Source organism: Perissodus microlepis, chromosome 1 (genome assembly GCF_051167445.1).
Source record: "Perissodus microlepis isolate ML-2025 ecotype Zambia chromosome 1, ASM5116744v1, whole genome shotgun sequence".
Taxonomy (NCBI): domain Eukaryota; kingdom Metazoa; phylum Chordata; class Actinopteri; order Cichliformes; family Cichlidae; genus Perissodus; species Perissodus microlepis.
In genome coordinates, this window is record NC_140461.1 from 19,766,032 (window position 1) to 19,779,898 (window position 13,867).

General features: G+C 40.5%; 1 protein-coding gene across 6 annotated transcripts in view; it reads left to right on the top strand.

The window, feature by feature from the left end:
- The window catches only part of mical2a (microtubule associated monooxygenase, calponin and LIM domain containing 2a), a 46,176-nt gene that overhangs the window by 14,662 nt on the left and 17,647 nt on the right, over window positions 1–13,867 (top strand). For all 6 annotated transcript variants that reach the window (XM_084934222.1, XM_084934232.1, XM_084934240.1 and 3 more), the window contains exons 2-6: window positions 1,695–2,063; window positions 8,016–8,223; window positions 9,653–9,760; window positions 10,886–10,987; window positions 12,309–12,464. In XM_084934222.1, coding sequence (XP_084790348.1) covers window positions 1,803–2,063; window positions 8,016–8,223; window positions 9,653–9,760; window positions 10,886–10,987; window positions 12,309–12,464 — 835 coding nt within the window. In that variant the 5' untranslated portion in view covers window positions 1,695–1,802. The remainder of the gene's footprint in view (window positions 1–1,694; window positions 2,064–8,015; window positions 8,224–9,652; window positions 9,761–10,885; window positions 10,988–12,308; window positions 12,465–13,867) is intronic.

Consider the following 13,867-nt stretch of genomic DNA (forward strand, 5'->3'; position numbering starts at 1 on the left):
TTCCTTCCAAAAACACTGTCTGGTTTTTTAGTGGAGTGAAAAATACCGCAAGATAAAAGTATTATGCAAAAGTCTTGAGCCGCCCCTCATTTCTCTATAATTTGTTTCCAAGGAACCAGACTTTGTTTTATTATTTTTCAAGCAGCTTTGAACAATAGTTCTCCAGGCTTACTGAAGGTCTTTCATAGTTTTCGAGGAAACTGGAAAAATGGAGGATAAAAGAAGGAGTGACAGGCCTAAAAACTATCCACAGCAGATGAACTGTATTTGAAAGTCATGCCCTAAAGAAATAGGGAAAAAGTCTGATCAGATGGGAGGTGAGGCAAGAGGTCCAACAGTGAGTGTTCACAGCCATCTGTAACACCTGATGGATGCTCTGTCATGTTTGTGGCTGGATTTCAGCCAGTGGTGCTGGGAATCTTGTCAAAATTGATGGAATTACGAACACACCATCAGATGTTGATCCACCATGCAGTAACATCGGGAAAGTAACTGATTGGCAAAGGTGGATCCCAAAAACAGTGCCAATACAGTAAAAGCAAACCCAAATAGAAAAACACACAATGGAACACTATCGGTCATGGATTGGCCTCCCCACAACCCGGACCCCAACATTACTGAAGCAGTGTGGGATCATCAGACAGAGAACAAATATATAATGCCAAATCGCAACAACAGTTGGCTCAAGGTGCTTTATAATGTAAGGTTTAGACCCTACAACACTGCAGAGATGCCCCCAACAACCATGAGTAACAAGGAAGAAAACTCTGGCAGAACCAGTCTTAGGGAACGGCAGCCATCTAAAGATAGTCACACCAAATAATCCAGATTGTTACAATTATTTAAACTCTGTTTCTCACCTGATATGCTACATTTATGTTGACATGTTTTAACAAATCGCTGCACCTTCACTTTATTGTGTTATTATTTTAGGGAATGGAGCCCATGATGGGCTTCATTAGTGTTTGATATATAAAAGCTAGTTACTCAATTTAAAACTGGCTATGATGGAAATATTTTCTTTATTCTTGTATCAAAATGAATCCCAGTCAAAAACATGCTACAGTTTTAGTTGCATGTTACATTATTTTCATGTCGATGAAAATTGAAACTTTTCTTCATTGCAAAGCTGTCAAACACACTTGAAGCTGCTGAAAAGTTTGACTCTTTGTTGTACCAGGACGTACTACACAAAACCACAAAGACCTCAATTTACAGGCTCCCATGGTTATGCCTCTATAAAGCACGAGTAGTAAATATGCTCCAACAGCTGCCCGATGTTGACAGACTGGCTCATTCTACTTCTGTGCTCGGTTTTCTCTCTAGTGTTTGTCTCAAATCCTCCTATGTGCTTGAAATTTTATCTTGTTGATGTGGGTGTAAGCTTACTGTGTTTCAAAATGCCTGTTGACTTAGTGTGGAGTGGTACTGACTGTCCTGTAATTTAAAGCAATTCGTTATGGTAAGCCGGAGTCATGCAGTAGATAGAATCCAGCTGTGTTGTCAACCTACCTTAAAATACTTCAGCGTTTTAGTTTACAAACCCTTAAAAGAGCTCGATGTAACATAAGGAAAATGCTTAGTTTAGTCATTCTAATAACAGAATATGGAAAAACGTCATTTGCCTAAAGCAACCGATGAGAGACTCTTTGCCATAAGATGACGTCAGGCTCTTATGTGTCTTGCCTCCTCAGACGGGGCATGATGGTGCGGGCCAAGCTGAGGGTGTAGCCACATCTGGCAGAGACCGCTGAACTAAGCAGGCGCCTCAGTACACCAGACCATCTACTGCAGCTGGGAAGATGGGAGAGACAGAGGAGGAGAGGGACAATGTAGGGAAGCTCTTTGAGAACTTCATCCAGGCCTCGACCTGCAAAGGAGCCCTTCAGGCCTTTAACGTCCTCTGCAGATGCAAGAACCTCGACCCCGCAGAGCACAGCACCTTCTACAACAGTCTGAAGGCAAAGGTTACTTCCTGGAAAGCAAAAGCGCTTTGGAGTAAGCTCGACAAGAGGATGTCCCATAAGGAGTACAGAAAAGGCCAAGCCTGTGCGGGCACTAAGGTTGGTTTGATTACATCTTTGTGCATCTACTGTACACACTGCAAAAAAGTCATATGAGGTGTTGACATGATATATTCTGTTTATATTTATCAACTGCTCTCCACAGCCCCATAAATTCTTTGATTATTTCCTGGAGTGACCTGATGGCTGAGCAATTAGTGTTCATAACACTCCCAGAGGGCCCCGCCTATGCTGCAGTTCATTCCCCTGGTCTTTTCCCCCAAATTTCCTGTTCTTGTCTCTATCACATCTATTTAAAACCAGAAAAAAATCAGTTAAAAACAATGTATTCTCTAGCTTCAGAAGGACAAGAGGCGTTTCTAATCTGGTTTAGGACAGTTCTGTTGATGTGTTGTTTCTGCGGCCATGTTGCTATTTTTAAAAAGTCTCCTTGTTAGTGGTTTCAAGGATCCTTTACCCCAGACTGCAGAGTCTACTGCATGACAGCAGCTGTTTTGTTGGGGTTTTTTATAGAAGAAACAACGATAGACGTCATCTTTTTCATACCGTTTTTATTTGCTTGACAAAACCTTTCAGCAGCCAGCTCTCATATTTTGACTCTAAGCTTCGCTTTTGAGTTTAGTGGCTGAAATAAAGCTAGTTAAAAGTTAAAAGTGGTTAAAAACAGTAAAGCTGGGAAAATGTTTAGTCTGATGGGGTTTCTATCTCAAGCATGTATCTTTCAGTTTATTCTCGGTATGCGCAGAAAGCTAACAATGTGTTGATTGGCCTGAAAGTCTAAAAATGATCACAAAGCTTGGTTCATGCATCATTAAAGTTGATGTTTTATGATTTAGGAAGTATCTTTATGGTTTCGTCTCACATGACTCCTTTTTAATTGTACCTCAGTTCAGGGGGAGTCTCACTGAGACCCTGCTAAAGTGCTCTACAGAGTGCCATAGCTCAAGTAGTCTTTATTTTAACCTCTACTTGCTCAGACAGTTACTCTTTCACTCCTTTAACAGCTCTCAACAGACGGGGCAGGAAATGTTTTCTGCTGCAGACAGGTGTTATATGACAAAACTGGAATAAATACATCCTGAACTTTTCACAAAGACAGATCAGCCAGCAGAAAAAAATATAAATTGCATGCATTTGCATTTTATTACTATTAAAGACAAGGGGGAAACCAAGAAGGCAGCTGTGTGTTGCTTTTTATGACTGTCGTGTAAAGATTCAGTCCTATTCAGACAGCAGATTAAACGTGCAATAAGAGCGCTATTCAGGGGGTAGTCTTGAACTGCATGATGAAAAACAACTTGCAAAAGGGACAAAAGAGCCATAAAAAAGGGTGTGTGTACAGTATCCTGTGTATGCGGGCGTGGGGGCAGTAAAGGTGATGACGGAAAGTAGAAAAACCCGGAGGAGTGTGATTACCTTGCAGCCATCAGCAGCGCTCAGATTGAGAGAGCTTTTTTTATTGCCCAGAGAAGCAGACAGCATCAGTCAGCAACTGTGATTATTTGGCCCCAGTGTTACTAAAATTGGGCTCGTCAAAAAGGGTTGGAGCCAGGCACGCGTTATTATTGAAAATGTGTTTTTAAAATGTGAGCCCAGTTTTACTCGTTCTGCCTGATTTAAGCCGGCGCCCAAACAGGTAAGAAGGAAAAAATATTTTTTTGAAGAAAGTGTGACCCTTAAACTTCTGAGCCAAAGCTGTTAATTCTGACAATCCACAGAGTTGTGTTATAAAATGTAGACGCTTAGCCAGTGTGTGGTGCGTAGTGAATTTGGATTTGTGAATTTGTGATTGTGCAAAAGCCAGAGATTTAACGGGCCAGGCGGTCTGCCGTTACGTGATTAAAAGCGTCTCCTCTGAGAACCGCGAGGTAACGAGTCATTTTTATGACAGCTCAGCTCTTTAACACTGACAGATGTGATATCACTCAGCACCTCTTCGTCTTCTTATTGCTGCTGTAGCAGTAACTTTTTTTAAAAGGATGTAATGTCATCTGGGTTTTATTACCGGACACAGCTGGCTGAGGTGACATGTGGCTGTAGCTTGTGTCTTTTTCGTGAAGTTTTACTGCCTACAACAGAATGAATCTTTTCATAATAAAGACGAGTGATGTCAAAGTCATTTTACATCATGGGCTGCATACGGCTCACTGTGATCTTAAGTGGGCCAGATCAGCAAAACTCAGTTTTCTGTCATTGTCAAGAAATTTAAGTACACATTTAATCCCTGTGATATCTCAATATAAGAAAAAGAAGTGCAGTTTCAACTTTATGACTCAGTTTATCTACATGCTAAAGAAATCCAGCTGTGGTAAATGAAATATGTCAGCCTGACTTAAAGTGTAAGAAGTTCTAGTAGCTCAAGTATTTTAAACTGTGGAATCAATGTAGCTGTAGACCAAAGCAATTGTTTATCTGTTACTTAACTACTTTGGTGCAGTATGAATGGCTGTGCAGGAGGTTCTTATCAGCAGGAAAAGCTGTACAACTTATGAAAATACTGTTAAAAGTCCAAAATTCATGCCCTTCTTCACATTTTCCAATGCTGTCCAGTGGGCCAGATTGTAGTCTTCGGCAGGCCAATTCGGGCCCCCGGGCCTCAAGTTTGACACCCTAATATAGACAAAGACATTTTCAGTGCACCTCACAGATCTTTTTTTATAATTACACCTGATTTAAATGCATTTAGGAGTTTTGTCTTGTAGCTTCTCTTCAGTTCCAGTTTTACGTTCCAAACTGCATTGTGCGTATACATGAGCCTGCATGACTCTGCCAGCACATTAGCATCACCTGCACATCAGAGAAATCACCTGGAAACCTTTACATGTTTCTTTTTCTTCTTTTACATGAGTTTTGCATTGTCTGTGAGCGCACGCAGGAAAATAAACAAAACCAGAGCCACCGCCTCGCTTTTGTATGTCTGCTTCAAACAGTCGAATTGCACTTTGTAATCATCTCCCTTTATGCTTCCTTGTTTTATGTTATTACCTGTGTGCATCAGTGTGGTATCTTGTCATGAGCATGGGAATTATTGCACTTTGAGAGGTCAAATTGACCATAAATTTTGATCAACAAAACCAAATTAGTTAATTCTCGAGTCCAAGTAAATGTTTGTGCCACATTTAAAAAAACAAACAAACAAAAAAAACAAACAAAAAAAACCTTCAAGCTTGTTCGTGAGAAATCATGCTCCCAATAAAGGGATGGTCAGATGGACAACAGCAATACAAAATTCCTCTGTGACTGTGACACTAAAAAGTCACAAAATATAAAATGCTGCTAGAGGTCCAAAACTCCAACGCGTGCCTGTATTATCTTCAGGTGACTGTCGTTAATCTGCTTTTCCCCTAATAAAAGGAGCAACTGTAAATCTTTTGGCATGTTGTGGTCAGACCAAACAGCCTTACCAGTAGGAGCGGTAATCCAGCGTAACGGTTCAGGGTTTGTTCGTGTGGGTTTACCTTAAGAGGTCATTCATTTCAATATGCAAAAACTGTGTGGCTGGTTTTAACCCTATAAAAACTAAACTATGAGATAATTGCCAAAAAATTATGTTTTTTCCTGTTTTAACTGACAAATAAAAAAAAATCTGTTTTATTTTTGAGTTTTCGTTTCTATATTTTTTTATATATTTGGCTTTTTTTTTTTTTTTGCAACTTATAGCTCAAGAATTATTAGTTAAAATGTATTGTGCAATTTTCAAGGGTTTGGGGAAAAGAACTTGCACTGATGATGCAGATGTCTCAAAATGCTGGTGGCTCCGTAGTGTAGTGGGTTACAGATTTGCCTAAGGAGTGAAAGATCCCCAGGAGGAGACACAGATCCCTTTGGGGTTGCATTTAAAAAAAAAAAGAAAAAAATTCTGTCAAGTCAAACATTTGTCACTATCTGTTGTGGTGAGCCACTGTGAGTGATGGAGCAGCTGGAAGTTGCTTTATCTTAGAAATGTAAATGTTTCCTTAACCTCCTGAGTCCTGTGTCCTCATATATCAAGATTACATTTAGCCTTTTTGGCACCTCATCTTTTGTACTGCTCAATAAAGTGTTTGAGGCTTTGTAAACAATAGTGACTTTATTGTGTTATGCTGTAAAATAAGCCTATTGTCCCCATATGAGGACATAATACTTTGTGTATAAAAGAAATTCTTAGTTTTTACTTATCAGTTCCAAACAATCGCAGATAGAAATGAAAAAAATACCAAATGAGAGGTCAAGTCTCTGGAGGTTAAATATGATGATGACGTGAATTGAGTTTTGCAAAATGCACAAAATGAAAACACTAACTTTTGCTCTGTGATTGCTGTTTCCTACTGTTTTGATCCTATAAAAATGAGTTGACAATATAATGTGAAGATGAATAAATAACCTCCTGATTCTCTCCCGATGACAGAGCAGAGGCCTCTTGGCTATGCTGTGCGTTCACACCAAACTGTGAGTTTATCACCAGACCAACTGGGCTCGGTGATAAGGCGGGAGACAGATGTCAGGGCTGGGATGAGAATGAGGTCACAGGTGGGAAGCTGAAAGGAAGCGTTTGTCCTGACTCGGCAGATGTGGAGCTGGCCCTCAGGAAAAACCTCATATCTGGAAAAATATATGAGCGAATGGAAAAGTGGTCAAACAAAGGGCACATCTTTGCTAATTATTGCTGGAGAGATCAAAGCGGTGATGTGAGTTTAGGAAAATTGCACACACTGTGACGATACATCTGAATAAACCAATTTAGTGCTGCTCTGCTGCGACATCGTGTTTTTTTTAATTTTAATTTTTACATTTTTTTTTAGCATCCTCGATCTCGGTCTGGCTGTGAAAATAGCTGGTTCGCTTAACTTCCTCTTTGTTGGGGAAAACAAACCTTGCCAGTAGGCTTGTCCAGGCAATGCTTCCACCACCTGTTTGTGCTTCACACCTGAGAATACCTCATTTTTATAACCTCGGGCAACTCATGGTTCAACATTGTGTTTTTCATCACACCTGGTGCTCAGCTGCTCAATGCGAGAGACAGCGCTGAGTGATGAAAACCCAGCTGCTTGTTTTTGGTGCAGGGAAAGAAGTCGATTAGGTCATGATGTCGGATTGTCTCACAGAGCTGATACATATTAACCCCCCTCACTCTTTCTGGTTGTGTAGTTGTTGGAGACTCAGGATGGCAGGGAGTGAGCTGCTATAGATCTTTGTGTTGGATAAGTGGCAATCCTTCCAAGAAAAGTGAAAGAAAAGATATTTTTAGCATTTAAAATGTGGTGAGGCTATTGAGACAGGAGACAGTCCACCTTGTTGCACCCAGCAGGAGTCGGAGCTTGCCTCTGGATTAAATCTCAAAAGAATTGAGACACTTCTTCTCTCTGCACAGTTCTCTGTAAAGCCTCTTAATGTGCTCATAAGGAAAGGAGAGTTTGCCAGCACACATGCGTCACTTCTTTCATCTATCACTCAAGGAATGATGTCATGTTTGAACCGCACATTCTCAGACACACGCAGTAACCTCAGTGAACTGACTTCATGCATTTTTGGGTGAGGCTGGTGCGTGAATAACGAGATAGATATGCAAAGGTTGGTTTAGGTGGGTGGAAGTTGTTCGCAAATATCCATTTTTGGGAAGTTCCTGACAAATGCACCACTTTGGGCACCCGTAATCTGTCTCTCTCACATTTAATGTGTTTTATTAACAATCCTCACGCACACCGGGTGGTCTGGGGAAGTTATCCTAACACACAATAATTCTCTGAGTCAATGCCAGTCTTCCTTAAGGGTCTTTAAGTAAGACACTCAGCCTCTAAATGGTCCAGTGGTGCAGTGAAATGGTACTCTCTATCGTGATCTATGCAGATGTCATAATGCTTGTTATAAACAAGTTGGCTGTGAACGATTTTTCATCTGGGACTCTGCAGGAAAACTCTCAGCCTTCTGCTATTAATATTGTACAAAGACTGAGATTTTTGCTTGGTTCCTTGTGTTGCTAATGAGGTCAATTTGTCATTCCCTCTTATTTAGTGCCTCATCATCGGAGGAGGTCCCTGCGGCCTGCGGACTGCCATTGAACTTGCCCTACTGGGTGCTAAAGTGGTGGTGATTGAAAAGAGGGACTCTTTTTCCAGGAACAACGTGCTCCATCTTTGGCCCTATACCATTCATGACCTGCGGGGACTGGGGGCCAAAAAGTTCTATGGAAAATTCTGTGCCGGAGCCATCGACCACATCAGTGAGTATCTGAAACTAAACTGGCATTTGCTTTTCTTTGACCTGTTGTCACAAATTATTAACTCCAACCTTAAAGTGCTTTATGCTGCAAAAATTTTGACATTAAGGTGCTGTACATACATAATATTACCAAGAGTCTGGAGAAATTTCTGTGCACAAGGGTACTGGATGCCTGTGAAAACTAGTATGCCTGTGATCTTCAGGTCCTCAGGTGGCACTGCATTAAAAAACAGGCAGGATTCTGTCATGGAAATCACTGCATGGGTTCAGGAACACTTTCAGGAATCATGCAAAGAAGAAGCCGTGTGAACATGATCCAGACAGGCTTCTCTGAGCCAAAGCTCATTTAAGGACTAAAAAACTGATCTGTTGTCAGATGAATCAAAATTTAAAATTCTTTTTGGAAAACATGGAAATTGCATCATTTGGACTAAAAAGTAGAGGAACCACCTGGGTTGTTACCTGAGCTCAGTTTAAAAGCCTGCATCTCTGATAAGTTTGGCAAAACAAATAAAAACAAAGTGACAAAAAAGACCTGTTGGACTGTTGGACAGATAGAACCTGAGTTTTTAAATGTGTGTCATTGAGGGCTCATCTTTTTTTACCTTTTCTGTCCACTGGGCACTAAATGTTTTGATTCAGCTCATTCAGTTGTACTGAAAGCAGCAATAACAGTCTGTTCGTTTTCTAGAAAGATAAGCATAGAAACTGCAGTATTTGGGAAAAAAATGACAAAAAAATAACCTTTTGTGCTTCAGGGTATAGGTTTTACTGGTTTTCAACTCAATTTAGTTCAGTTAAATTCATTTTTTGTATATACGGATAATTAACTGAAAATTAGTTGCTGTACACCCACCTTTAGCTAATATAGTTTACCTTACCGAATAAAAGCAGGTGCAGCAGATTTATGTAATAAAACCAATGTTGGGTAATTATATTAGTTTCTAGTTTCACTTGTCTCCATAAATCTTCCTCATAACTGCTTTGGTTCTTTGCTCATACCGAGGCTGCTAGCTCGTGGCTTGCTCTGAGCTTTCCCTTTGTTCTCTTTTTTAAAATGTCCGTGTTCAGCCGGGTGAGGGTGATTCAAGAGTCTGTAAGAGTCTGTGGTCACCTCGCAGTTTACTTTGGGTGTTTTCCTCACCACTGCATTTGTGTTGCGCATGCATAAAAGGGACACGTGAGTCTGATTGGCCGGTGGCCAGTGAGAAATCTGACAATAGTGGTCGCTGGTCAGTCAGTCGGTGCATCTTTAATTTTAATCATTTGTATAAAACTCATTTGTACAAAAGAAGCAATCCACTGATCTCAACGTTCCTTTTGTATAAAGCTTTCAAAATTTTAAACAATGAGCTGTTTCCTCTCAAGATGGTGTAAAAACTGGCAGGCTTACATCTGTGTCCAAACATTAATCTGAATCTGTCTTGCAGGCATTCAGCAGCTGCAGTTGATCCTGCTGAAGGTTGCCCTGATTGTTGCTGTGGAGTTTCACATCAATGTGGAGTTTGTCAACCTGTTGGAACCTCAGGAAAATGAAGGTCGGTTTCATGTCCAAACAACAGATTAACAGCGAGTTTGTCTTCACTCGCTGACAGTTTGTTTATTAGCCGCAAGATTTGGGGAGATTTAAAAGGCTGAAATTGTACAGCTTGGTGTTTTAATAAGATGAAGTTGAGATTTTTAACAATGTGTTAAGCTCAATGAAGACGTTTCTTTAGAGATCTATACTGTGGAGCTTCCTGGAGGATTTGTAGTAATCCTCCTGCTCTGCAGCTTCGGCTCATATTCAAGGCTGGTTAGACAGCGAAAGACTTTTCATCCTGCAGTATTTAATTTCCTTGACAGCCACCGGTAAACACGAGATAAACATTGGCATTGAAGTACTTTGCTATCATATTTGGATGAGGTCAGCAACGGTTATTTTGCTCAAATGCATATCTGATACAGGAGGACTTCATATATTAAAAAGCAGTGAGAATAAAAGTATCACTTTCCTTTTTTTTCTCAACTTAATGGCATTAACTGAGCGCTGCTTTGTAAATGACTACCTGACCCTCACATCCTGCATTTCCCTATAAGCTCTGAAGAAGAAAATAGCGAACATGCTATTGTGCTGTTCATCCAGCTGTAATATCAATGCAGTGATAACAAGAAGAGCCTGGCCTAAATTTAGACACAAACTTGTGTTCTGTGCTCTGCTGCGACGGACTTAGCCGTGCCTTTGACATCATGGAATGCATTTTCCACATGATGATATTGCACAACCTGCCAAGCTGTTCCTGTGCTGGTCTCACACTTCTGTAGCTCCCACTTGCACGCTTAAAATGGGTCATAATAAAGTTGAAAGAGTACTTCAGACTTTAATTGTGCTGATGGTCTGCAGGCCAGATGCAGTTGACCTTATGCTTTGAGTCTCTTACTTTCCTGCTCATCATAAAGCTCTATTTGTCCTTTTGTTCACTCTATGCTGATGACTTTAGAGTTGCACAAGCACGGCAGGCGGCGGAGTGATCCAGGAAGAAAAGGTGTCCTTATCATGTAACATTCCCCATGGCATGTGTTATTGTTCTGTGGTGGAATATTCAAATAGGAATGAAAGGCTATTGTCCTAGGATTTATATTATGTGGCTTTTCGGCCCTCTCAGTTTTACTCTGTCTTTCAGGGGTTGGGTGGAGGGCTGCAATCCAACCTGCTGATCACCCCGTGGCTAACTTTGAGTTTGATGTGGTGGTGGGGGCTGACGGACGCAGAAATACCCTGGAAGGTGAGAAGACGCCAAACAAAAGTGATGAAGAGTATAGATGCCTCAAGGATGTACTGTACTTTTAGACCTGATGAACCTGTTGTGACTAAGAAATTGCTCAAAAATAGTTTAATAGCAGACCTATTGTGCACTTTACAGCCCTTACATTCCTCCAGACTTTTTCTGGGCTCTCACTTTAAATAAACTTGAGGCACGTTATTACAATGCTATAAATGAAACCCACCTTTTGCAAACTTGCACTTGCACGGAGCCATTGATCTCTCCCAGTGGGACCGGCTGCACACAAAACAGCCAAAGCTCTGTACATAAATAGAGCAGAGCTGGGGCTCAGCGCAGCAGCTGATGCTTTCCCCCTGGATCGGTTCCATCATCCCATCTCCATCCGTCTCCTCTCTTTTAAAAATGCTGTCATCTAACGACCAATTCGCAACAAATGCTTATTCCTAAAAAGGGCATTCTGGGGCAGAACAAAACGTTTAGCTCATTCCCCAATTATGAAGACTCCTGGGGGAAATAATTTTTCCCTGCAGAGAGCTTGCTTTTGTGTCTTAGCTACGGTAACATAGAGCAAAATGCTCTCCGTTTGTTGTTGCTGGTTTTGGAAACGAGCAGTGAAGTGACGGATGACATTTAACAGTGACAGTGCAGAGAGGCTGCAGCACATGCTCAGAGCATCACTTCTGTACCGTCACTATTGCACACATCACTTTGTTATATGGAACCACTTGATTCCCCCATTGTAGCCTTCACACACTCATAGTTGGGAGTCTTTCATTTACAGGTTGGAAAAGAAAATAGTTTGATTTGCCAGTAAAATGTTGAACCTTAATTTGAGTTATTTTGGTTATGGGACTGAAGAATGCATGATGTTTTTATTTTTTTTGTTTCCTGTGTCCATTTCTGTTCAAAAGATCTGACACTGGCAGTCATCAGCAGAGCTATTCTGCTACTTTTGTATTTAAAAGATTTAAGTAGATTCCACAAAGATACTTTTAAAACTATTTTTGAACTTGAATTCTTACACCTTGAATACATTGTTAATAAAATGAAAGAATGCCACATACTTTTGGTTCTGAAGGCTAATTTGATGATACGTTTGACAGTTTACTTCTTTGGGCTTTTTACAACACATAGCTTTTTGTTTCCTTGTCGCTAAAAAGAATCACCTTGGCAAGCTGCCTCTTATCCTAAAATGACTTCCTTGCAGTTGTGGTTTACTGCTAGATTTCCTCTGGAAAGGATGATAGGCCTTTGTTTGCTTGTGAAGATTAACATCCCCATGTCTTTCTCTCTTCCGTCTTTATTTTTTCCATTCTCCCAGGTTTCAAAAGGAAGGAGTTCAGGGGTAAACTGGCAATCGCCATCACAGCCAACTTCATCAACAGGAACACCACCGCAGAGGCCAAAGTAGAAGAGATCAGTGGAGTGGCTTTCATCTTCAACCAGAAGTTCTTTCTTGACCTCAAAGAAGAGACAGGTGGGAAGGGAGTGCAAATAGACTCATTAAACCTGGCAATTTCAGAGGCTTAAATTTGAATAAATGCCTAGTTAGTCAGTATCTGATGCTGAATTGTCTTGAGTCCAGTATCACCAATGCTTCATTGTTGTTTGGTATATGATTTTTATCCCCTTGGTGGGTAGTTGCTAGGTAACGTAATGATGTCATATCATCCATATTGAAATTTTTGTGTTGATTTTGTGATGTTATGATTGTGAAATAAAAACAATGTTATGCTTTCACAAGGTGTTATAGGTGCATTAACACAACAAATGAGTCATTTTGTTGGTAGATGGTTGCTAGGCAACATGATGACATCATGATATGTGACATAGAGAAAAGCCCTCAGACGCCTAAGATGTACCTGTGTGCCAATTTTGGTTGCTCAACTCCTGATAGTGTAGGAGGAGTCTGTGGGCAAGCAAACAGACAGAAAGAGATTTAGTGTATTATAGTAAATTACAAACTGGGTGTTACACTATGTTGTTATAGTTTTCACTCACCCATCCAAATCATTGAATTCAGCTGTTCCGATCACTTCTATGGTCACAGGTGGATAAAATCAAGCACCTACACCTGCAGCTCCATGAATTCAGTGAATTTAGTAAGGAATTCATTACTAAATATAAGTCAACTGTTAGTGGTATTGTAACAAAGTGGAAGTGTTTGAGAACGACAGCAACTCAGTTATGAACTCAGAGTAGGGTCAACAGAGGTTACCAACTTTCTGCAGACCTACAAACTTCATGTGGGCTTCAGATTACCTCTAGAACAGTGCCTACAGAGCTTCATGGAATGGGTTTTCATGGCTGAGCAGCTGCATCCAAGCCTTACGTTACCAAACACAATGCAGAGTGGCAGTTACTGTGGTGTAAAGCCTGCTGCCACTGGACAGCAGTGGAGACGTGTTCTCTGGAGCTGCAAATCACACTTCTCTGTCTGGTAATCAGATGGACGATTCTGGATTTGGCAGGAGAACGGTGGTTGTCAAACTGCTACAGTTTCACACTTTAAAAGCATGTTAAATATTTGATGAAACACATGCAATTAAAGAATTACATCATCCAATTTTTGCATTTCAATTTTTTTTCAACAGTGGATGAGTCTTAAATATCACACATAATAATGGATCCAATAGGATCAGCCACAATTATCTGTTAGATGAAAACCAAGCTGTTTAGATTAAACTTCTCTGTGAGACCACTAAGTCACTACAGACCAAATGCAGCAAAAATCTGATCTAAAATCTTCAAATTTACTAAAAGTTTCAGGGATATTTTGCACAGTGTTCTCAATACCTGAAGAAATATCAAGAATGTTGTGCAGCGACTGTTTTCATTATTTTCACTGTGATCATTCTGAGCCTCCAGCAATAAAAAATA